Genomic DNA, 24,909 nt, shown 5'->3' with positions numbered 1-24,909 from the left:
GTCCACTCCGGTGGATGCGGGTCCTGACGTGTCTCTTTATGAGACCGGTAAGTTTCGTACTGTTTCAGCAGTGCATCTAGTTTCTGTTCTAGTCAGTTCTGTTCTCGAGAAAATTCATGTGTTCTGTTTTCAGTATTCCAGGTAGTATTCTGTCCGAACTGTTATTTTAAATGTTCTTCATGTATTTTAATGTCGTGGTATGAAAGTGGTGTAATTATCGTGTTCATTGTGTATTGTATTGTGTCCAGATTACAGTTCAGTCATGCCGTTATTTTCCAGACTACGTCAGTTAAGAACTAGAAAAGGTCTGTTAGAAGAAGCAGTTCCTGTCCCGCCTAGGGACAGTCCAGGTCATTTTATGTATCAGAAGCATGGCATAAGTGCCATATTGTATCTAGATGTATGGGTAGACTATACCAAACAGTTACAAGAAAAGTATAGATGGCCCGTATCGGGTACATGGGATGCCGAGTGCATCATGCGAGTAGAGGAAGCATTATGGAAAAAGAAAGCCAGACAGTCACAGAAAGATGCCATCGAGTTATGGCGCAAAGAATCTCATAAAAGAACCGAAAAAGAAATCAGAAAGTCAGAATTAAGTAGAGAATCCTTAGAACGAGCCCACGAAAGGGAATTAATCGAGATAGGTGAACGAGTCAAAACCGAACAGTCAGATAGACAGAGGCATGCCCTTATTAAGGGTATGTATCCTCTTCTTGCCGATGGCTTGCCAAAAGCGACCCCGGAGACATCCAGTAATTTTCCGCCACCATTAGTTCCGACCAAGCTACGTCACAAACCGACCGCAGCTGATATTTTCATCTCGTCCTACTTGGACGACACAATCCCAGAATATGCAAATCCTGTTCCGCCAGTTCCTGTAAATCATGTAATTCCTGCTCCTCCAGACACCGGGGCACCTTTTGCAGTACCTGCTACGGTACCCCCGGTCCAGCCCATAGTACAACTTCCCGCCACATCAGCCACTCTGCCAGTACGAAGAGTATCAGTCGATGATACCAGTTTAGGGGCCGCAGGAGGAGGTCCTCCTGGTACCCCGCCACCACACCAACGTTTAACGTTAGTCGAGTTACATGAATGTGCGTTACAGCGTACGCCCAAATATAAGTCCGTTGCAGAAATCCGACGAGCTCTTACTGAATGCCGCTATGATCCAGTCACAGGCGATGATAGTACAGTTATATACTCCATACGTGTAAGACGGGTGACCGGGTATTTGGACACCCTACCAGATATGAAAGAAGATCTAGACAGAATATATCGTTTCATCCGTACAGGGGATGATCCAGAAAGTATTGGCGAAGCCATGTCTCAAAGGAAAGCTGAGATCCAGCTCATGATATTAAAGTTTCTGATTAATTGTTTAATAAGGGAACAAGATTATCCGACCAAAGATCCGACAGAAATGAGAATCCTGACAAGGTGGAGTGATAATATAGCCGAGGGTAAGCACAGAACTATCAGTAGTATAGAGAGTATGTACAAGAAAATTCGTAAGGAAATAATAAGGTTACACGAACAACGTAAAGCAGCACAAGTAAGCGAGAAAGAGAATGACTCTCCTACGGAAGAGGTAGAGGACGAGAATCCCGCCAGAATAGCGTATGTAGGTAAATCTAGACTTCCAGACCGCCATTTCCGTCTAGAACGCAAGTCAGTTTTTCATCATCCAGCACCAGAACAAGGTTCTCTAGAACAAGTATTTCAAGCTACCGATCACATTCTGAAATCACGAATCGGTTATAGTGAATTAAGTACTATGCATGAACAAGAACTAGTCCGATCAGCAGTCCGATGGGCTACTGATTCTACCACTTTTCCAGACGAAATAGTGGCACAAATGTTTCTGAAATTGCCCCCAGCCGAGCAACGACTGGTGGGTATGTATATGATCCAGCACCTCATCACATTGTATGAGGGTCAACATTCCGATCCAGGTCCGTTACATGATGTCCTGAACGAGTTACTCCAGTATAGATGGAAAGGTTTAGGTACCGATTTAATTAGTGTCATTCTAGAACAGCGCCATAAATATAGAACGTTCCTGAACCCGCATTTTGTTCATGTCTCACCCCCAGAAAGTAAACCGTTTTACATAGATAGACAGAATCCGTTACGAGAAGTACACCCAGTCAGGACAGCAGATGGTGAAATGCAACGAGTATTTGTTTACACTCCGATTACAAAGATGGAACTCTTAGAGATGAAGAAATTAATTCCCTGTCATGACAAAGATCCAGCAGGGTTCCACCGAGAATTAAAAGACATGCTCCGTATGGGAGAATACACGTATCCAGATATTATTAAAATGTTAAAAGTCCTGTTGCCCGCGGGCATATATGAAAAACTCAAGGAATGGGAGGTGGGAGAGAAAAAGATCGATTGGGCAGTTCTAGAAGCTGAAGATAAGATACGAGTACCAGGTACTGGTCTTGGAGAGAAATGTAAAGAATTACCAGAACTGTTAATACAAGTTTTGCCCAGATTGTTAGCCACTAAAAAGGAAGACTGGGATGCAATCTCAGCCTGTAAACAGAAACAAGATGAAGACACTAGTGATTTTTATTCTAGATTCGAGAAATGCTTTATTATAAACAGTGGCTTGAAGACGAGTAGCGAGTCGTACCCTCATCTTTTTGTTACTAAATTAGTCGAGAATTCAAGTCCACAAGTTAAAAATCGAGTTTTGAAAGTCGAAAGTACATGGCAAGCTAGTACCCCGTCCCAGATGTTACAGATGCTCCAGTACCACCAGAATAGAATCAGAGAAGAGCAAGAACACGAGAGAAAACGTATGAAAGACACGAAAATGAAAGTACTAGTTGCACAATCTGTTCCACAAGACAGTCAGAAGAGGGGTCCGAATCAAGCCAGTCATCCTGCAGCTCCCGTTAAAGGGACATGTAATTATTGTAAACAGCCAGGTCATTTCATAAACGAGTGTGCAGTTCTGAAACATAATATAGCTACCGGTAAAACTAAAGAAAGACCACGTCCGCCTAGACAAGAACAAGTTTCACAGACTTCTCAGCCACAGAATGCACAACAGACAGTTCCAGCACCGCAGCCTATTGCTGCAACACAGCATGTTACACAGCAGATGTACCAGTATGCTCAGGCAGAGTATCCAGAGTATCAACAGTATTCATGAAACAGCCTAGAGAGGGAGGTAGGCTTGCCTCTCATAGAGATTCCTGTAGATCAAGAAGGTCCCTATGTTCATAGTCAGGTACTAGGGAAAGACAGAAAGTTTCTGATTGATACAGGGGCAAGTAGGACGACCATCAGTCACGCCGAAGTTCCAGGGGCTCCGCTCTCAGGCTCTAGAAATATTTCCCTTGGATTTTCAGGAAAGCCTATTGTAAACGAGATATCCAAGCCAGTTACTCTAGAAGTAGGTCCATTGTCCCGCACTACTGATCTGTTACTTACGAAGTCATGTCCAGAAAATTTGTGAGGCATTAAGACACTGAAAGAATTAGGTGCAGTTATTTGCTGCTCCCCAGAGGGAATACGTTTGTTTTTACGTGACTTCAAGGGTCACTATGTATTACGAGATTTTGATCCAAGATTGTCTAATGTTCCGCAGCATCTATGGGCGCAAGGTCCAACTGATGTTGGCTTCATGCAAATCACACCCCATCGTGTGACTCTCAAGCCAGGTGTAGTATTACCACGAATCAGACAGTACAGATTGCCACCTGAGGCTGTAGCAGCCTTATCCAAAATTATTGACGAGCTCATGGCTCAAGGAGTAGTTGTAGAAACTGACTCCAATGTATGTAATTCTCCGATCATTCCAGTCACGAAACGTACTGATCCAAATGCACCCCCAGTATATCGATTAGTGATTGACCTTCGAGAACTCAATAAATGTATTATTCCCCAGTACCCAGTTGTCCCAGATATCTCTTCCCTATTGACAGCCATTGATTCCGAAGCCACATTTTTCACAGTCATAGACCTCAAGAACGCGTTTTTCAGTGTCCCCATTCATCCAGACAGCCAGTTCCTTTTTGGTTTTTGTTTAAATGGAAGGAGCTATAAATTCACACGAGCTCCTCAAGGTTTCACAGAAAGTCCTAGTATTTACAGTCAAGCACTTAAAAGACAACTAGACAATATTCACATGCCAACTGACACTGCCCTGCTCCAGTATGTCGATGATCTACTGATCACAGCCCGTTCTGAACGTGACTGCGAGCGAGCGTCACTTACAGTTCTGTACTTCCTAGCCGAGATGGGGCACAAGGTGTCCCCTTCGAAGCTTCAATTCTGTGTCCAGCAAGTGATCTACTTAGGCCACTTACTGTCCAAGTGGGGTAGGCAGTTGACACCCGATCGTATCCAGTTAATAGCGAGTCTTCCTCAGCCCAAGACCCAGAAGGAGGTACGTGCTTTTATCGGCCTTACTTCTTATTGCAGACAATGGATTCCTCAGTATGCATTTCTAGCCAAGCCACTGATACAGTTAACGACACAGGAGACAGCCGTATCGACTGTCCTCCCTTGGACATCTGAACATACACTTAGTTTTAATGAGCTAAAGAAAGCTTTATGCCAAGCACCCGTTCTAGCTACACCGAACTACAGTAAGTCTTTTACACTTTTTGTCACAGAACGTGATGGTACAGCATTGTCTGTTCTCACACAAGATCAAGCAGGACAATACAAGCCCTGTGCTTATTTTTCGAGCACATTAGATCCTGTAGCCCAGGCTCTGCCTGCGTGCCTCAAGTCAGTTGCAGCCACAGCACTAGCTATCAGACAAAGTGATTCCATAGTATTAGGACACTCTCTGACAGTACAAGTTCCACACTCCGTGGAAGTTCTTTTAAACCGAACACAGACTCAGCACTTGACAATTGCACGTTTGACAGGTTATGAACTGACACTGTTCCAGCCACACATAGAAATCAGACGCTGCAACGTTCTAAATCCTGCTACACTATTACCGTCAGTTAATCCGAATCCTGCCACACACGACTGTGTGGAAGTAGTTAATACTATGACTAAGCCAAGACAAGATCTGACAGATATTCCATTACCAGATCCCGACCTGACACTTTATGTGGATGGTTCATGTATGAGAACAAGTACAGGAGAACTAGTAGCCGCGTATGCAGTGACTACTGACACTGAAGTTATAGAAACACACCGTATTGACACCCTGTCTGCTCAAGCAGCAGAGTTAGTTGCTCTGACACAAGCCTGCATACACGCCAAGAACCTGAAAGTTAATGTTTATACAGATTCACGCTACGCATTCGGAGTTGTACACGACTTTGGAGTGCTCTGGCAAGAGAGAGGTTTCATGACTTCTCATGGAACCAAGATTCAGCATGGTCTCCTTATTCAAGCTCTGTTAGATGCCATACATTTACCGACATCTATTGCTATCATGAAGTGCAAAGCACATACGAAAGTTACTGACATTATTTCCCAAGGTAATGATCTAGCAGATCGCACAGCCAAGCTTACAGCACAGACCCCAGACATGTCAGTTAATCCAACACAGACACATACTCCAGCTCCGACTACCTGTATGACAGTTAAGGACCCTACTCAAGATGTCATAGATATCCAGTTACATGCTACTCCCGATGAAATCAAGAAATGGTCCGAACAAGGAGGGGTCCAGACAGATCAGGGATGGGTAACGAAGGGTAGAGCCACATGGTTTCTCCCCGACTCTATGGTTCAAGTCATTATCAATACCGCACATAGTCCAGCACACTTAGGAGAAAAAGCTATGTTAGACAGTATCCAGAACATTTGGTTTAACAAGCATTTACGAGCTGCAGCCAAGCAGAAAGTCCGTACCTGTATGATATGTTGCCAGTTTAATCCAGGTAAAAGTGTCCCGGTGGAACAAGGTGGTTTCCAGCCCCCTGACCACCCTTTTGAAGTCCTCCAGATGGATTATATTCAGATGGAGCGATGTCGAGGTTTCAAGTATGTCCTTGTAGTGGTATGCGCTTTGTCCAGGTGGACAGAGGCATATCCAGTCCCAGATTACACAGCCGCGACCACTGCCAAGCAGTTGGTTCGTGAGTTCTTCCCCCGTTATGGACTCCCTAGAGTCGTACATTCTGATAACGGCCAGCCATTCTCATCTGAGCTCATGAAACACGTTTCCCTTTTGTTAGGGTACCAGTGGAAGTTCCATTGTGTACGCCATCCTGAAGCAGCCGGTCTCGTAGAGAGACATAATCAGACCCTGAAAATCCGTATTGCCAAAGTTTGTCAAGAGAAAGGTGTGGACTGGCTAGTAGCTCTGCCAGTCGCTTTGTTTTATATGCGCATGGTCGCACATTCCAGATCAGGTCTGTCCCCGTACGAGGTCGTATTCGGCCGCCCCCCTAACATGTGGGGTACACCTAGACCCCGAAGTATTACTGATGTTTCAAGTAATATGCTGACAGATTACCTGGCTTCCTTGATGTCTGCCCTACATTCTTGTCGTTCACAGGTTGCCGCCGCATTTCCAGACAATACCGAGGTGGCACCGCATGAAATCGTTCCCGGAAGTCTGGTTCTTGTAAGGAACTTTGATCGTTCAAGTCCGCTGGAGCCTCGCTGGAAGGAGCCAAAACAGGTCCTCCTGGCCACCCGTACTGCCGTCAAGCTGGAAGGCAGGAAGGGCTGGGTGCATCTGTCTCACGTGAAAAAGTTTTATGGACTAAAGACTGTTTCCAAGAACATTTCCCAGGATTTGAAAGACTGCCAAAGTACTGTTCTCAAGGACTGTCCCGCAAAAGACAATGATACAAAACCCTCCCTGTTAGAGAAAACTCCGCAACAGGAGTATAAGAAGAAATTAAGGTCTAGTAAAATAAGTCAGCCAGTTTGATTGTCTAAGTCCTCCCCTAGGTGAAACGGTTAGACCGGTTTCTGACATGTATAAAATAGACCCCCATAGTGAGAGAGTTAGTCAAAACTCAATCCGATGTATCGTTTTTCTAAGTTTCATATTGTTTTTCAGCCTTATGACTACCTGCACAAGTTATGCTTTTTATTTATGTTTTCCAGTTTCTCATGTAAATAAGTCTTCTAATGCTACAGTAGAGCACACGTTTAGTGATCTGCCTCCTCATGAACTTTCTTATCGTCTTGCTATGCGTAATAATTCCTTTATCCGCATGTTACATTATTCGCACCAGACCAGCAATGCCACTAATTGTTGGGTGTGTGGTCGACTCCCCCCTTTCCAGACACCGAAGGGAGTTCTGCCACTCTTTCCTTATCCATTTTCCCATAATGGTTCGTGTGGAGCATGGTCCACGTTAACGTCATCTTCAACAGATATGTCTTTTCTTAACAGTACATGTTTTCCAGACAAGCAAGGTCTTCCCCACAGAACAGGGTTAGATCTAGAAAATGAAGTTTATAATTTAGGTAATTATTCTTCGAATTTCATGGTCCTGAATGTTCAGTCTGATACTACTCCAGACTTACCTGCTATGTCAGTATTACCAGTCAAAGGTGAATTATGTGTCCGAAAGAATGGTTCCGTACATGTAGGACATAGTGATTGTACTACTATTGTCAAGTATAGTGACAGCAGGAAATCTATTTTCAAAGCTTCACGTCATTCTTATTTTGTTTGTGGTCAGACCGCATATGTTCGTCTGCCCCTCGATTGGGAGGGAACCTGTTACATTGCCTTCCTACTGCCACCAGTTTTTCTAGCCCCACCTGACTATCATAGGAATTCCCACCTAGTACATACTAGACACAAGAGAGACCTCCCGATTGTCGATTATACTGAAACTGCTATAGAACAATATATAGATATCAATAAAGGTGTCTTCCCTTATTTAGGTACTGTTGTGAATAGTAAACTGATACGTAGATTAACCAGAACACTCGAAGCAGTAGTGATTGAGACTACTTCTGCTCTAAGTAACTTAACCGAAGAGCAATCCTTTATGAGAATTGTCGTGCTCCAGAATCGTCTCGTCCTTGACGTCATACTGGCCGATAGGGGCGGGGCTTGTAGAGTCATCGGATCTAGTTGCTGCATTTTCATTCCAAATAACGCGCCGTCTGTTTATTCAGCTATAACCAGACTCCATAAAATTGCCCATCTGTTACACAAAGATCCAGGCACCTGGACATGGTCCGGTTGGTTCTGGAATATGATTTCCGCCTGGGGATGGAAAGTATTGTCCTTTCTAGGTATTGCAGTAGCGATCATATTCAGTTGTTGCCTTTGTATACAATGTGGCCCTGCGATTTGTGGCATTTGTGCTACCTCTTGTATTCCTAGTCCCAAGTCCCGTTCTAAATCCAGTTCCAAGAAAATTCGAGACGAACAAATGATACTGTATGAAATAATAGATGGTATCATGAATATTGATGTTTCCTGATGGAAACGTAGTGACAAGGAGGGAATGTGGAAAAGTAAATTTTGCCATGTTCTGTGTCCCTACGTGTTCCCCATCTTATGTTATGTGTGCATGATTAAGATGCATATGTATTCCCCATGTTTGATTAAAGACGCAATTACAGTTGTGTCCATCTCTAGTATGCCAGTTTCCAGTTCTCGTGAAAGCTACGAGTATTAGGCCTATGTAAAGTTACGTTGCCACGTTTCCCAGTGTGCACGTTATTTCATTGTAAAGTCCCCGTTTCTAGGCCTCAAAAGGGCCCGGACACCAGATTCAGCTCCTGTCTCCTGAGCCCTCGCTGAGGAGCGATACAGCCCCCACCTGTGTTCCTGACCCTTCCCTTACTTCCTGCCTCACAGTGCCCGGCTCGGCCTGGCTCTGCCTGCTAGTCTGCCAAGAGTATGTTATGATTCTAGTTATCAGTCCAGCCCTCCTTCTCTGCATTCCTAAGCTACTGAATCGCATCAATAGTTTCCGTCACAGTCTAGCCTTTACGTCTCCATGTAAGAGAAATACTGTATTTATAGTCATTTAATATTCTTCAACACGCACTACATGTAGAATAATGCATGCACCAGTCTTAGAGTCTGTTAGCCTTTACCCCGATACCTTTTAGTTTATTTCAACATGTTCTCTAAACATCAGATACTAGATATTGTTTAGGTACATGTCGCCCTGACTCTCCAGACTTCAGTCTCTGCTCCTAGCGCAGAAGTCATAGCCCCCAGCTTCTCCTAGTAACACGTCATTGTCAGTTTGCGCGCACCACTAGGTTAGAGGTCCCGGCTCCTTAGGTAGCCCCCTCCATGTTTCCGCCCCATTTATGACATATTCTGTTACGTTCACATCGCATGTCTATGTATACGCCTCCTGTTACACCTCTTTTCACCCTTATCTTTCGCGACTGCTATTGACCACACCCACTGCTCCGCCTATTGTATGTACTGTAATGCAATTGTTTTAGTATATATACTTGTGCACTGTTATTAAATGTTACGCCGATCCGCCAGTCCAATCCTGTCCCAGGCAGCGCTGCCATCCTAGTCCTGTGCAGGTTGTCCTGTTCCTGTCCTTTATGCTGTATTAAACCTGCAAACTCCTACTACCTCGAATCTTGACTCTTATTTATTGAGCTATCTGTTATTACTATATCCAGTCAAAAATAGATCCGGTATTATTTATTTATATACCACAGAAGCTGCACAAGCAGAGCAGGAGGAGCAGAACCCTACTCAGTGGAGTGCATCCCTGCACTGCTGCACATCACAGGGCATCCAGTTACTGCAGTATCCCAGGCTTCTGAGGAGCACTTCCTGTGGCACCACAGAGGGGCACACCTTGCCACAGTTATCCTTGAGTTGCATGATGGAGCTGCACACGCTGCACCACTGTCTGGTCTACTCGATAGTAAACACGCTATGTCTACCGCACCCATACAGTGCTTGAAAAGACTGTACCTGCGAGGGTCTATCACCAGCACAGCCCTGCTTTACCTGAAGGGGTTTTCCTTCAGTACAGCGCCACCTGATGTACCTAACCGTCTCCCATTTCTGCAGGTCCTCCTGCTGTACCCAAAAGGCGAGTCACTGCGGAATCCCTGGCGGTCAGCGATAGAGCTTCTCACTGGAGCCACCCTGCAGTTTGTTGCAGGCTCTTCAACCCCGCTGCAGCATGCCCTGGGGCATCCAGCAGCACCTCACGTGGATGCAACAACTTCTTTTGCACCTGGAAGAACTGCTACCTGCCCTAGGACCCCAGCTGTACCTGGGATACAGCCTTTATTCCGCAGGCTCGAACCACGCTGTGCCATTACAATGTGGTCTGAACATTCCCTAAGGCAAGTCATTGTAAAGGAACACTTTTTAACCCCTTCGACGCTCATGACGAGCCCAGCTCGTCATGGAGTTTCCATTGACTTCAATGGAAATTACATTAAAAGCCATAAAACACCTTAGCATCCAAGTGGTTAAAGACGTGTTCGTGGTTCAGACCAAATTGTGAAGGCATGGGGAACAAATGCCTGCGTGCTTCCGACATACATCAGTTGTACCTACTACAGTGTCTGCTTCGTGTTGCATCCCTGCTGTACCTGACGCATGTCTAATCTTCTCGGGCACAGGTCTAAATTGCTGTATCTACAGCCAGAATAAATCAAAAATAAATCTTTTCTTTACACCATTTTTTCCTTAATTTTCTTTCATTTATTTCACTCTTGTTTCATTTGCTTTCCAATTGGAACTTCAAATCCCAACATACATCACTTCTGCATTATACAATGCGATTTCTTAACCTTTCTCCACTCCCTATGCATTTCGGCAAGTTGCCTTCTTCAGGGGAAAGTCTAGAAAAAGTTTTAAAAAAATAACGTTCCTTTACTCAAGGTGTTCTCCACCAAATAGACTAAGACCACCACCATACAAGAAATGGTGTAAAGAAAAGATTTATTTTGGATTTATTCTGGCTGTAGATACAGCAATTTCGACCTGTGCCCGAGGAGACGCCCCATGGAGGTGGGGTTGCGACTACAGTGATTAGTCTTACACTCCTGAGCGGGGAGTGATTCCTAGGAGCATAAAGTTACTAAACTCTTTAAATCATAGTGGTGGACGATCCAACCAATTAGGGCATGTCTAATCTTCTCTGAATGAGTCTCACATGCTGCACCTCACCTAGTTTCAGCACCCCTGTAGTATCAAGGAGTTCCCCATCTCTACAGCGCCCCCTGAGGCCCCCTTTACAATGCTTCCTGCTGAACAACACCCAAGCAGGCACCTTCCTGCAATGCCCCCTGCTGCAACAGGACACAGTCTTTCATCACAGCAATGCCAACTGTATTTCTGACAGTGCCAGTCCTCGATGCAGAACTGCTGCTGGACCAAAAAGCACATCTCTTTCCAGGAGCAGCACAGATGTATCTCATCTCTGTAGCATCCCTCTCTGTATTGTGAGTACTCCCTGTTGTACCCTGATGGCCCCTATACTTGCTGCAGCACCCTTTGCTGAGCCTAACAGCACCACTACAAGCAGGAACCCCTTTTATACTTGACAGACCTGTCTTCACTGCAGCTACCCCTATGTATCTGACAGCACCTTCTCTTGCAGACGTGCCCCCTGGTCTAACTGGCAGTACCTCTCCTGTCTCTAGTTCTCCCTTCTACACCTGAATACACCTCGCCCGCACCTCCCGGCTGTACCTGCCAGCACATCTCCCAGCAGCGGCGACCCCGCTGCACCTGGCAGTGCCTCTCCTGGCTGCAGCACCTCTGCTATACCAGACAGCACATCTCCTGGCAGCCGTGACCCTGCTGCACCTGGCAGTGCCTCTCCTGGCTGCAGCACCTCCCCGCTCTACCTGACAGCACATCTCCTGGCAGCAGCGACCCCCGCTGCACCTGGCAGTGCCTCTCCTGGCTGCAGCACCTCCCCGCTCTACCTGACAGCACATCTCCTGGCAGCAGCGACCCCGCTGCACCTGGCAGTGCCTCTCCTGGCTGCAGCAGCTCCCCGCTCTACCTGACAGCACATCTCCTGGCAGCAGCGACCCCCGCTGCACCTGGCAGTGCCTCTCCTGGCTGCAGCACCTCCCCGCTCTACCTGACAGCACATCTCCTGGCAGCAGCTACCCCGCTGCACCTGGCAGTGCCTCTCCTGGCTGCAGCAGCTCCCCGCTCTACCTGCCAGCACATCTCCTGGCAGCAGCGACCCCGCTGCACCTGGCAGTGCCTCTCCTGGCTGCAGCACCTCCCGCTCTACCTGACAGCACATCTCCTGGCAGCCGTGACCCTGCTGCACCTGGCAGTGCCTCTCCTGGCTGCAGCACCTCCCCCCTCTCCCGACAGCACATCTCCTGGCAGCAGCTACTCTGCTGCACCTGGCAGTGCCTCTCCTGGCTGCAGCACCTCCCCGCTCTACCTGACAGCACATCTCCTGGCAGTAGCGACCCCGCTGCACCTGGCAGTGCCTCTCCTGGCTGCAGCACCTCCCAGCTCTACCTGACAGCACATCTCCTGGCAGCAGCGACCCCGCTGCACCTGGCAGTGCCTCTCCTGGCTGCAGCACCTCCCTGCTATACCTGACAGCACATCTCCTGGCAGCAGTGACCCGCTGCACCTGGCAGTGCCTCTCCTGGCTGCAGCACCTCCCCGCTCTACCAGACAGCACATCTCCTGGCATCAGCTACCCCGCTGTACCTGGCAGTGCCTCTCCTGGCTGCAGCAGCTCCCCGCTCTACCTGACAGCACATCTCCTGGCAGCAGCGACCCCGCTGCACCTGGCAGTGCCTCTCCTGGCTGCAGCACCTCCCCGCTCTACCTGACAGCACATCTCCTGGCAGCAGCGACCCCGCTGCACCTGGCAGTGCTTCTCCTGGCTGCAGCACCTCCCAGCTCTACCTGACAGCACATCTCCTGGCAGCAGCGACCCCGCTGCACCTGGCAGTGCTTCTCCTGGCTGCAGCACCTCCCAGCTCTACCTGACAGCACATCTAATGGCAGCAGCGACCCCGCTGCACCTGGCAGTGCCTCTCCTGGCAGCAGAACCTCCCCGCTCTACCTGACAGCACAACTCCTGGCGGCAGCTACACGCTGCACCTGGCAGTGCCTCTCCTGGCTGCAGCACCTCCCCCTCTACCTGACAGCACATCTCCTGGCAGCAGCTGCATCTGGCAGTGCCTCTCCTGGCTGCAGCACCTCCCTGCTCTACCTGACAGCACATCTCCTGGCAGCAGCTGCATCTGGCAGTGCCTCTCCTGGCTGCAGCACCTCCCCGCTCTACCTGAAAGCACATCTCCTGGCAGCAGCGACCCCGCTGCACCTGGCAGTGCCTCTCCTGGCTGCAGCACCTTCCCGCTATACCTGACAGCACAACTCCTGGCGGCAACGCCCCCAACTGCACCAGACAGCGATCTTCTGGCTTCAGTGACGCCCATTGTATTTCCCAGCGCCTCTGCTAGCTGCAGTGTCACCCAAGGTACCTAACAGCGCCTCTCCTGGTCACTGTACCTAGCAGCGCCACTCCGGACTAAAGCAACCCCCGATGTACCGGATCACGCCTCTCTTTGCTGCAGCACTCTCTTATGTACCTGAAAGTTCTTCTCCTTGGTGCACAGCCTCCAGTTGCTACTTGAAGACTCTCCCAACTGTATGGTAGTTTTGCTATACCAGACAGAGTCTTTCCTCAGTGCAGCACCCACTTCTGTACCTAAAAGCCTTGCAACTCTCCAGTGGCACATGCCTTACCTGACAGCGCCTCTCCTCGCTGCAGGACCTCCTCGATGTTAGTCACCATGATCTTCTGCACATCTTGGAGTTCACTGTTGATGGAGCTCAGGTGTCGCTTGGACCAGGAGTCCACATAGGATTTCTTCAGCTTCTGGATGTAGTTATCTGGGAAATGGAAGAAAGATAAGATGGAGGTGCGTTTATACACAAGTTGGTATACATTATATTACACATCGATAGATAGATATAGAGAGAGACAGATACAAAGAGAGGAAGGCAAAATAAGGATAGAAAATTGTTACTGTAAAAATCATGACAAAAGTAGACCTACAGTAAAAATGGAAAGGGAAAAAAATAAAGGGATACAGCATAAGAGACAAGCAAGAGTAAAGCCACAGACGATATAAAAGGGAAAGCACAAATAAAGTAACAATACAAGAAAATAAAAGTATCACATTTTTACAAGCTAGACTGAAAGAAAGAGAAAAATATGCAGAGAAAAGACAGGAAAGAGAATACAAGACAAGAAGTAAATTCACCAAAAAATATAAAAAATGAAAGAGGATGAAGAAAAACTTAAAGGAGTAACAAGAAAAAAAATTAACGAAAAGAAAGTAAAGAAAAAAGAGAACAAATAGGAAAATAAACGTGAGAAAAAGAAAACAAATAAGAAGGACGAAAAGAGAAACGAATCATTTCTATCACTGGATCTGGAAAGGAGGATGAGAGAATCTGAGGTCAGGTGAGGTGACACAGTACAAGAGGATGCCGGGTGGCAGCCTGCCACCCCGGCCCACACAGACTCCTACCGAACTCGATGAAGGCATAGGGCCGGGAGACCAGGGCGACCCGCTTGCCGTACAGCTCACTGAACTCTGCCTGCAGCTCCTCCAGGTAGCCGTAGGACAACTTTTTAGAGTAAGCTGCATCACACAGGATCAGATAGCAGACCCCCTGTGAGATGAGGTAACTGCAAGAAAGGAACAGCTGGGGTCAAAGCACGTCACTCAATGGTAAGAACAAATTATTCACTGATCAGAACACATCCCTCAATGACAGAAGACTTCATTCATCAGACAAAAATCAGGAAACACAGTTTGAGCAGAGCAACACATCACTTTAGGATCAGAATACTCCACAATGGGGGTCTAGGGTCAGACTACATCTACTGGTTGACACATTTTAAGAATTAGAATACATCACCAAGGGTCAAAACAAATTCAGGGGGATAAAACACATCACTGGGCTAAGAACACAATGTACTGGGGGTAGATTCTCTGGTTCCCTCAGATGTCAAACACATCTTGGAAGGTCGCAGCACACCCTTTAGGGTTCAAAACGCAACACCTTGGGGGACAACACATCACTTGGGGAAACTAGGCCAGGACACATCACTCAGAGCCTGACGGAAACCATCACCTGTATGAGATAACAGATCAGCGTGGCGGGGTGACAGTATATTTAATTAAAGAGGTGTCAGGTCCAGTATCTTAAGGTTAGAACCCACAATCTGAAGGGTCAGAGTCACTGGACTCTGTCGGGAGACAGTACACATCCTTTGGGAGAAGTACCTCAACCAGGGATCACACCGGTGGTCAGGAGAGATCTTTAGGGAACACATCTCTCTCCCAAAATTTATTTTCAAAATGAACTTTTGTTTGAAACTTAAAAAGCCTAACTTTTGAAGTAGACAATCAATCAGAGTAAAAGGTAGGATATAAATAACATTGTACAAGACAGGCAATTATGCCCCATACACAAACAAGCATTGGCAATGCAACAGGTCTGGCGTATGAAAGAAAGTGCATTTTGTGTCATTGATGGGTTTACACACTCAATATGTCATCATATGTACACTCTGTCACTTATCTTGGCACTCATTCATCCATCCACTGACTCATTCTTAAAAACACCCTCTGACACAACTGCAATGAAACACACACAAATTCAACAACATATGCGAGAGAAAAGAATACAAGCAGAAAAAAGCCATCGAAACAAGGTGGACATATGCTTGAAATAAGAAAACTGAACAAAGCAGCAAGTGTTCGTCTTGAAGAGGTATTTTTAAAAGTCTATCAGTGTTTTAAAGTTCCAGCCTGGCTGCTATATTTAGCACCAACGATTTGGCCATCTCGGAATTGTAAAACAATGATAGATTATGGACAACAGCATTCCATAATATTCTCCTGGTTCAAAGGAAGTGGCACATGGGATGAGGTAACGTGCAGATTAAATGAGCTGCAAGCAAGTGATCAGTTATCACTACTTGGGGAGTAGAAGTATAGTCTTAGGAAACATTAAACTAAAAAGAGAAACAAAGAAATGAAAAGGGAACTATAAAAGGAGGAAACTGAAGGGCTGGCTGACCAGCCTGACACAGAAGTGCACTCATTTTCAGGTGGATCAGCACATGTGATCAGAAAATGCAGTTATTCACAGGCTACTGGCCAATGACTAATGTGTACTTAACTTCCACCCCATGCATTTCGCGGTCATGGATTGAAGCAGTGTGTAAATGACACTCAGATCAGTGGCAGAAGACAGATGTTCGAAAGGCCGTCTATATATCTACCTATATAGATATATGTATTATTTAATGATTTTTTATTACAAGATACTGGCAGACTGCTAAGCTCATCAGGCCTCCTGCCGAGACTGTAGCAAGAATTATTACAGTACAAATCTTTTACCCCTAGAGTTTGTCAGAGGGTGTTACCAACACCAAAATCCTTCTCTACAAAGGTAATCTGTGTTCATGTAACACAATACCTATCTGTAGGCTTTAAAACAGAGAAACAACAAACCACCCTTCCAAACCTATTGACTTTAACATATTCTTTTCACAAACAATATCTCATGTTCAACACCTATATTGTAACTTTCAATTAGAAACAATCAGGGCTATAACTTTTATCTTTAGTGTATTAGCTGTGCCAGCTCAGACCTCAACTAAACATTCCACAGGGCAACCATTAGGTATTCCATAAATAAAATTACAATTGCCAAACCAATATAAAACCCATACTAATAGATCCTAATAAGGATTACCATACTGTAACTCTTCTATCACCATGGTGTGTTAGGGTGGACCACCAACAACACAACCCTTGCCTACTACAGTAATTTGCGAGATTCTTTCAGAACAAATATGTGCCTACAAGCTTTAGCACAGTGTAATAGCAATCCACTCTTAACATCCAACTGTATTTAACACAGGCTTTCCACAATAAGAAAGTGAAGTCTATGTTCTTTGACATAACTTTTTATTATAAATAGTTCACATCTCTTTACTATTCGTTTGACGCTATTGTCCAACACAGGCCTACTGAGTGTGCATTAGATGGGAACCATCAGGCATACAGTTACAAAGTTACAAATATTTCCAAATTGCAGTTGGCAAAACAATATACAATCCCTCTCAATTATATCCCCAGGGTTGGCGGAGTGGGTGACCAACATCAAATCTCTTGCCTAGTATGGTACTCTGTGTGATTATATTAAACCAAACACTTGTCTACAACCTTCAACTTAATGCAATAAAAATCCACGGGTTGAGACGTGTTGGCTTTAACAAATACTGTTCACAATAAATAGGCCAAGCAGATTCCCTTTGTCATAGCTTTTCAACAGACCAGACCTATGTATCTGACAAAACGTTTCCTTGCACACGTATCAAACCTATAGCTGTTATCATTGGCTTGCCACCATAACCAAACCAGGCCTACTGTACTGGGCTCAACCTTTTCCATAAGGCAAACATCAGGCATATAGTCATAAAATAGCATACATATCCAAAATTAAAGCGGACAAAGCAAAATACTAAGGACCCTATTACGACTTTGGCGTTCTTCCAATGGGACTGCCACCCGGCGGTCCAAGGAAGACTACCAAGCCCGTGGTTCGCCCACCCTCCGGATTATGAGTTTAATCTAGGGCGGGCGGGCAGGCGGTGAGTATGCGGTCTTTTGGCAGTGACTATGGTAGGCTCATATGAGAGCCTTAACACCATACCGCCGCCATGAGAGTGCCAGCACATTCCTGCAAGGTGGGCATGCACCATGCTGTGCATGCCAAACCAAGCAGGAACAAGGGTGCAATTCCAGGGGTCATAACCTGTGAGATTACATGCAACAATATACCAGTCTATAACCTGCAACACAATGTGATAAGAACCAACTGTTGAAGGTGTATCAGCTTTAATAAATACTTTTCACAATAAATATGCTAGAACAAATGCCTTTGACATAACATTTAATAATAAGCCAATCCGACCTATGGCATCGAACACAGTGTTTCCCATTGCACCAATAAGGCCTACAGCTTCTCATTGTAACCAATTCAGGTCTACTGTTTTGCACGTAAACTTTTACATAAGTCAACCATCAGGCATACAGTAATAAAATTAGAAGGGTATACAATATTACGGTTGGCAAAGGAAAATACAGTCTCTCCTAAGAGGGCCTTACAAGGATTTTCACAGAACAAATCTTATATTTCCAAGGGTTGTCACTTTTTTAATGGAAAGAGACAAATTCAGCCCAATAAAATCCCATACTAAGGAAAACCAACATGTCGGTGAAGCCTAAGCCCCTCTCTCAGTAGTACTCTGAAAGCTCTTTTTTGTTGATCTCATAAGGTCAACAACAGCTGCTCTGTCAAGCCACACTTAAACACAGTGGCGGCGGGCACAGATATGAGCAGTGGAGCGGTGAGCGGGGTGGGGGCTTGACGGGTGGGGGTCGGGTAAGTCAACATACGACGGGAGGAGTAAAATTAAATTTAAAAAAAACACTTACCATGCGCTTGCCGCATTGCCGAGTTGGGTGATGTGGTGAGCACAAGGTAAGTGGCTTTATGTATTTAATTTTACTTCTCCCGTCGTATGTCGACTTACCTAACCCCACCCCGTCCAGCCCCCACCCCACCGCTCTTACCTGTGCTGGTCACCACTAAACATGCCTGTAAATTAGTGTAGACCTGGGCATCCCATACTGCTCTCAAACAAACAACTGCACTCTGAAGTCTAAAGTTTATGATGGACAGCAATACATTCCTCATGACTGCCCTCCTCCCATCTGTACAGCTGCCGGAGAAACAAAAAACATCTATTTATTTAGGCTTTTTTAACGGCGAGACGGACAGGCTGCATTTTTCCTTTGTTAGCTTCAATACTATGCCCTTAGTGAGACTTCTCTATGTAGCCATACTGCTGCTGGCTCCGGCAGCCGGATAAATAAAATAATCAGAGCAGCACAGAGGGGACACAACTTCTGCCCACCAACATGTGGATGGAGCCAAAGTCCCTCTCAGTAGTATGCCTGAATGCTCCTTTCTAGTTTGTCACACATAAGGTCATGAATAATTATGCTGTCAAACCAGACCTAAAATGAACTACGTTTTTAAGAAGGTACGGTTTATGTTACACCCTACACACGCTTTGATTTCAATAACTCTGCAAAAAAAAACGAAAGAAGCAATGTACTTAAACACAAGTTTATTATATCAATATACATATCCTCTCAAATAAAATATTAATAAACTCAAAAACGAAGAAACCTACAAGAAGTCAAAATAATAAAAACGTTTGCTAAAAATGCCGCGTGACAAATAGATAAAATCATACTGCCACCTCCTAGTAAAGAACAATACCATTGCAATATTTGGGCCATTCTACACAGTTGATAGACTTTCAGATTACAAACAGTAAAAGAAAAACAAGCATTTGCAAAGTTTATGCGAGGTATTGCCTTTAACAATGTTTTAGCCATGCTGCACAGGAATTCATAGCTGAAAGGTTTTTAAAAAAAATAAAAATAAAAAAAGTGCTATGACGTTGCCAGTATTAACAGAGTTGTATTGCTTTTTTATGAATTGATGGCCGGAGGGCTGCTTTGCAACTTGGCTAAAAACACAGACAAAGCCAATAAGTGGTGTAGGCGAGACCTATTGGCTTTGTCAATGACAAGAGGAAGAACGGAATGCAAGCAACGAGGGAGGGGGGAAACAATGACTGACGGGTGGGAGGAGCAAGCACCACAAGGGATTGGAGAGTTGGAGGTGCAATCAACACAATACAGGCCAGCAACAATACGGGTGGGATGGGCCTAGAAACAACGTGGGCAGATCAACAACAATGCAACTAAACAGCAAAAAAAAATTATCTTATATATGTCATCTGGTGCTCATGTACAGCTCTCTTATGGCTGATTTTGCGCTAAGGTGGTGAAGTTTTGCCCCACTGCTTTTCGCAGTGTAAACAAAGGAAAAATAAAATGATAATAACTTAACTTTATTATAATTGTATTTGTTCCTGCTGCAGCATCTTGGCTGGGCGGGCGGTTCTGCTCTGCTCTCAGAGCAGGGGAAAGAGTGGTGGTCACTATGTACGTGAGCATGACAGTATGGTCGGCCCGCTCAGGCCAGCCAAACAGTCATGCACACTTTGTATGTCCCCCACCTAGATGCATTACAGCCTGGCTGGAGAACATGCTCAGGCTCCCATTCCTTGGTTGAGCACGGAACCACAGCGCTCAGACGAATCACAACGCTGTGTTGCAGCGTAGTAATTGGCTATGGGGAGCCTGGGAGCCCGGGTGTTTTCTGTTTGCCCGGGAGAAGCCAGGAAGAAGACGGAGAGGCGGCGGCTGGCCAGCCAGCCAGCAGGTATGTGCTTTGTTTTACACCCCCCCCCCCCTCCTCCTCCTGTTCCCCCCTCCCTGCTGCAGCATCTTGGCTGGGTGGGCGGTTCTGCTCTGCTCTCAAAGCAGGGGAAAGAGTGGTGGTCATTATGTAAGTGCACATGACAGTTTGGTTGGCCCACTCAGGCCGGCCAAACAGTCATGCGCAATTTGTATGTCCCCCACCTAGATGCATTACAGCCTGGCTAGAGAACATGCCTAGGCTCCCATTCCTTGGTTGAGCACAGAACCACAGCGCTCAGACCAATCACAACGCTGTGTTGCAGCATGGTGATTGGCTATGGGGAGCCCGGGTGTTTTCCGTTTGCCCGGGAGAAGCCAAGAAGAAGACAGAGAGGCAGCAGCTGGCCGGCCAGCCAGCAGGTAAGTGATTTTTTTCCCACCCCCCTCTCCTCCTCTCCTTCTTCCCCCTCCCTGCCCCAATGCTGCTTCCCGGGAGCAGCCACCGCTGCAAGAGTGGGACCCTCACCACAATTGCGGGCCTCCGCCATAAGTGCGGGAGCCCTTTGCGTATCGGGCTTTAGTGCGCCACCCAGAATGAAGTTGTAAGTGTATTCAACAGATACAGGTCTGATCAGTTTAGTCCAGCAAGAGGAGTGAGAAGGTAAATATGATGGAAACCTAGGTGGATCCAAGATAAGGTAATAAGTCAGGACTAACATAGGCAAGTTTAGGCAGGGTGGTGATAAATGCGTGGGCAGGTGCAAGTGGTTAAGTATGTTAGTTTGAGAATAAAAGTCATACTGCAGTACTGCAGCCTGCTGTGTAATGTGTGACAAAGAGGGCAGGTGCTCACGATTTAATATCATCAGCTACTCCACTTTGTACTCACTGAAAGGTCATGGGACCGGCCTCCAAGGAGCAGCGGGGAGGTGAGTGCTCGCTCAGCTTGCGGAAGAGCTGCTTGGCCTGGTTCTGGTACTCCTGCAGGTTGCGGCTCGACTGTGTAAAAAAGAGACAGAAAGGTATATTAATGACTTCAACCAGTCGGAATTCATTGAGGAGGTTCCTGCAGTTCTGGGAAGATTGTGTCAATGGCATGCCACAGCATGAAAAGGAAAAACAAGAACAAGAGAAAAGTCAAAAAAGTAGAAGACTATATAGAAAATAAATTAATTAATTAGGAATGGATATTCTGTCATATATTTCTTCATAATGAATTCTTCAAATTAAGTTTTGTCCAAGAGGTAATCACATAGATTTACTGGCTCAGGAAGTTCTAGTAGGGAGGTCCTACAACATTTGAGTGGTAAATTCCTGTAGTTCTGTGGATTATGACTTTGGGTTTCCTGCGGCTATGGAGTCAGAAGGTTCATGAGGCCTTTGGGTTATGAGGTTCCTCCAGCTCTGGGGTCAGAATGTTCATGTAGCCTTTGGGTCAGGAGATTTCTAAAGCTCTGGGGCAGGAGGTTCCTGTGGCTTTTCGGTCAGGACCTTCCTCTGGTTCCGGGGTCAGGATTTTCCCACGTCTCTGGGGACAGCAGGTTTTTGATCATCTTGGGTCGGGCGTTTCTTAAGCTCTGTGACAGGTCACTCCTTTATCTTACTAGGCAATCATGATTTAAACTTTTTATAAAGGAAATATTAAAAGGAACAAGAGCTACCAGTAAGTTCAATTTCTAATATTTATTAACATTTATATTTAAAAAAACATCAATTCCATACACACAAAAGATTTGTAGACAAATCAATTAATCACAATACATTAAAAGCAAATGAATACAACAGAACAAATTTAAATTACAATAAAAAATCATTATTTTCAAAAATAAAAGGTGGCACAATAATTCTCGACGCGCGTTTCGGCGACCAGCGCCTTCTTCTGGAGGAGCCACGTGTTTTCTATGAGTAAATTTATAAAAAATACAGAGACAAGGAAAAATACAATTAATAAAAGAACAATACAATCTTAAAAAATATATATCGACAGGTAGCTTTATATAGACCTCTTATCTAAAGAAACAAGTTCATTAATAGACTAATTTCAACATTCACTTATTTCAGTTCCTTGTATACCTCCAAATTGAAACAGTAGAGGGGGTAAGAAGGGATGGGAAAAGGAAGAAAAATAATTCTCTGGGCGAAGGGGCGAAGGGAGAAAGGGAGGAGGAGAAGGAGAAACATAAAAGAATATCTTGGGAAGGGGGGCGACAGATGACTAATTCGCTAATGGATTCATCAATAAACCCTGTTGTCAAGCATATCTATGACTAGATTGAGTACCTAATTTTAGGGAGACCTATTTCCGAATTTTTTTATAAATTTATATACTCACAGATAAGGATTATGTATTTTAAATATAAATGTTAATAAATATTAGAAATTGAACTTACTGGTAGCTCTTTTTCCTTTAATATTTCCTTTATAAAAAGTTTAAATCATGATTGCCTAGGTTGTTTTATGTCAATTGCTTATTAATCCCTGACCTAGGAATCACAAAATCTAGGTATTCAGGGGGTCCTTGATAATTATACGTCACACTCCTTTATCTTAGGCATTAGAAAAGTTGTGACATCAGGAGGGCCTGCGCCTCTTGGTTTGTGTAAAACTGAGGTTGGAATGGTTCTCTATATTTAGCATTAGAAGGTTGGTGTGGCCCTAAGGCTAGGAGGTAGCTTAAGTCAGGATATTCTGCTGACTAAGACGCCAGAACGTACACGGTTCAGATGCCTCTGGGGCAGGAGATTCTGACAGGGTGTTCTTGGGGACATTGGGTGAAGGTGTTTTGGAAGCTCTGGGAGAGCAGGCTGCTACATTTCTAACATGAGAAGACTCCTATGACTCTGGGCTAAGGAGTTCTTGTGCCACTTGGGTCAGGAGGTTTGTGTGAGTCCGGGGCTGGAAAGGTTCTGTAGATCTGTCTTCAGAAAGCTGGAAGTTACCTAGAATCAAGATGTTTTTCTAACTTAGAAACCAGCAAGGGCTTGTGGCTCAGGAGGCTCTGGAGACAGGGGTCAGTGTAGCTCTGGAGCCTGGAGGTTAATGCGCGCTCTGGAGTCAGAAGTCGCATGAGGGTCTGGGTTCAGTGGGTTTCGGGACTCAGGTCAGGAGGTTCCTTTGGATCTGTGGTCAGTGGTTTCTTCCAGTTCTGCTACACCCTCACTAAACTTTGTTAAATTTAGCAGCGGAGAATATCTCACCATAGTGTCTATCTATGTACGCATGTGGTATTTCTATAGTGGAAACCTATCCACAAGAAAGCAAACTATATCCAAATCTTTCAAACATATTTAAACCACATTTTACATTACTCACTAGATCATATAACACATAAATTACACCTCAGCGTGTCTGCTAGATCCCGCCTCAAGTAAACATTAGATCACATGTAACTACCTAATCAATTCTCAATCACATCACATGCACTTCACGATCAAAATGGCTGCCAGATGTTGTGGATGACCACTGTTGACCAATGGTGTCAGATAATGAAAAGTGCCCTCTCCGCGCCCCCCCCAAAAAAACTTACATTACTTCATCAATTAACACCCATGCATTCCTTAAATGTGTGACCTGTGATTCCCTGGCACCCCAAGAAACAGTTGACCCACCTCTGCTTCATAATCTTCCACCTGCCTTACCTGCTCATTTTCTTGCATGGAGGCGGCCAGAAGCAGACCATCCTGGACACGGGCGATCATAGTCAAGACCACCATGTTGAAAAGTCGATAGTGAAAGCGAAGAGGGTTCTGATGCTTCTGGAGATCCTGGTTGTTCTATTGGAGTCTGCTCCTAGGGTGCCCCTGGCTCAGCAGTGGTGCCTTGTCAGGAGGCTGCTAGAACTCCTTAGGTCCTATCCAGATGCCCTCTCTCCTGCATCTCTGGCATCAGTTGTCCTAGGACAGATCTCTGGTCAGTCAGTGCTTCAGTTGGCTCAGCCCTTAGTTTTCCTGACACCTGGTTAAGTTATTGCTATGCTAATTACTATCTGTCCTGGCTCAGTCAGCCCTGATTTGGTTATCCTGACACCTGGGACAGTGCTGCTGGGTCTGTTACTGCTAGTACTGGATAAGTCACTGCTTTTCTTGGAAGCTATTGTTTGCTTTGCATCAATCCTCAGCCAGTCACTACCTGTCCTGTCACCTGGATCAGTCCCAACGTGACCCCGGCTCTTCTGTGCAAGTTCCTGGTTTGCTAGGTCAGTGCTTTGCTGTTCTGGATAAGTTCTGGTTCCAGGTGTCCTAGGCTCCAAGTACTGCAGCTTAGACCCTGCTCAGACTCTCCCGGATCTTTTCTGAAACTTTCTGACGTGGCTCATTGGGACAGCAGGGCAAACACGGGGAATCTTCGGCAATCTCCGGAAAAAGAAGGCGGGCCCTTCGGCAATCTCCGGAGAAGTGGAGTGGCAGTGATCCGGAATAATCCGCTACGTGTGAAAACCAGCGCCTGCCGCTTGAACACTGTACGCATAGAAACAGTTTGTTAAACTTTTCCTTTCACCATTCTCATCTTGGTGACGTTCACCATTCTCCACGAAAGGAACAGAAAACGTTGGCCATGTTAGAACTAAGCGCCAGTGATATTTCCCATTTCACAAACTTATAATGCGGTCGGGTGTAAATACCTTTCAAAGAT

General features: G+C 45.6%; 1 protein-coding gene across 1 annotated transcript in view; it reads right to left on the bottom strand.

The window, feature by feature from the left end:
• The window catches only part of LOC144756236 (vesicle-trafficking protein SEC22b-like), a 29,901-nt gene extending 5,222 nt beyond the window's left edge, over positions 1–24,679 (bottom strand). The window contains exons 1-4 of the mRNA XM_078645862.1: positions 23,916–24,679; positions 21,167–21,276; positions 14,443–14,603; positions 13,652–13,798 (exon numbers count right to left, since the gene is read on the bottom strand). Coding sequence (XP_078501988.1) covers positions 13,652–13,798; positions 14,443–14,603; positions 21,167–21,276; positions 23,916–23,990 — 493 coding nt within the window. The 5' untranslated portion in view covers positions 23,991–24,679. The remainder of the gene's footprint in view (positions 1–13,651; positions 13,799–14,442; positions 14,604–21,166; positions 21,277–23,915) is intronic.
• Between the last annotated feature and the right edge of the window lie 230 nt (positions 24,680–24,909).

Source organism: Lissotriton helveticus, chromosome 5_1, assembly GCF_964261635.1.
Source record: "Lissotriton helveticus chromosome 5_1, aLisHel1.1, whole genome shotgun sequence".
Classification (NCBI taxonomy): domain Eukaryota; kingdom Metazoa; phylum Chordata; class Amphibia; order Caudata; family Salamandridae; genus Lissotriton; species Lissotriton helveticus.
This window is presented reverse-complemented; position numbering and strand designations above follow the sequence as displayed.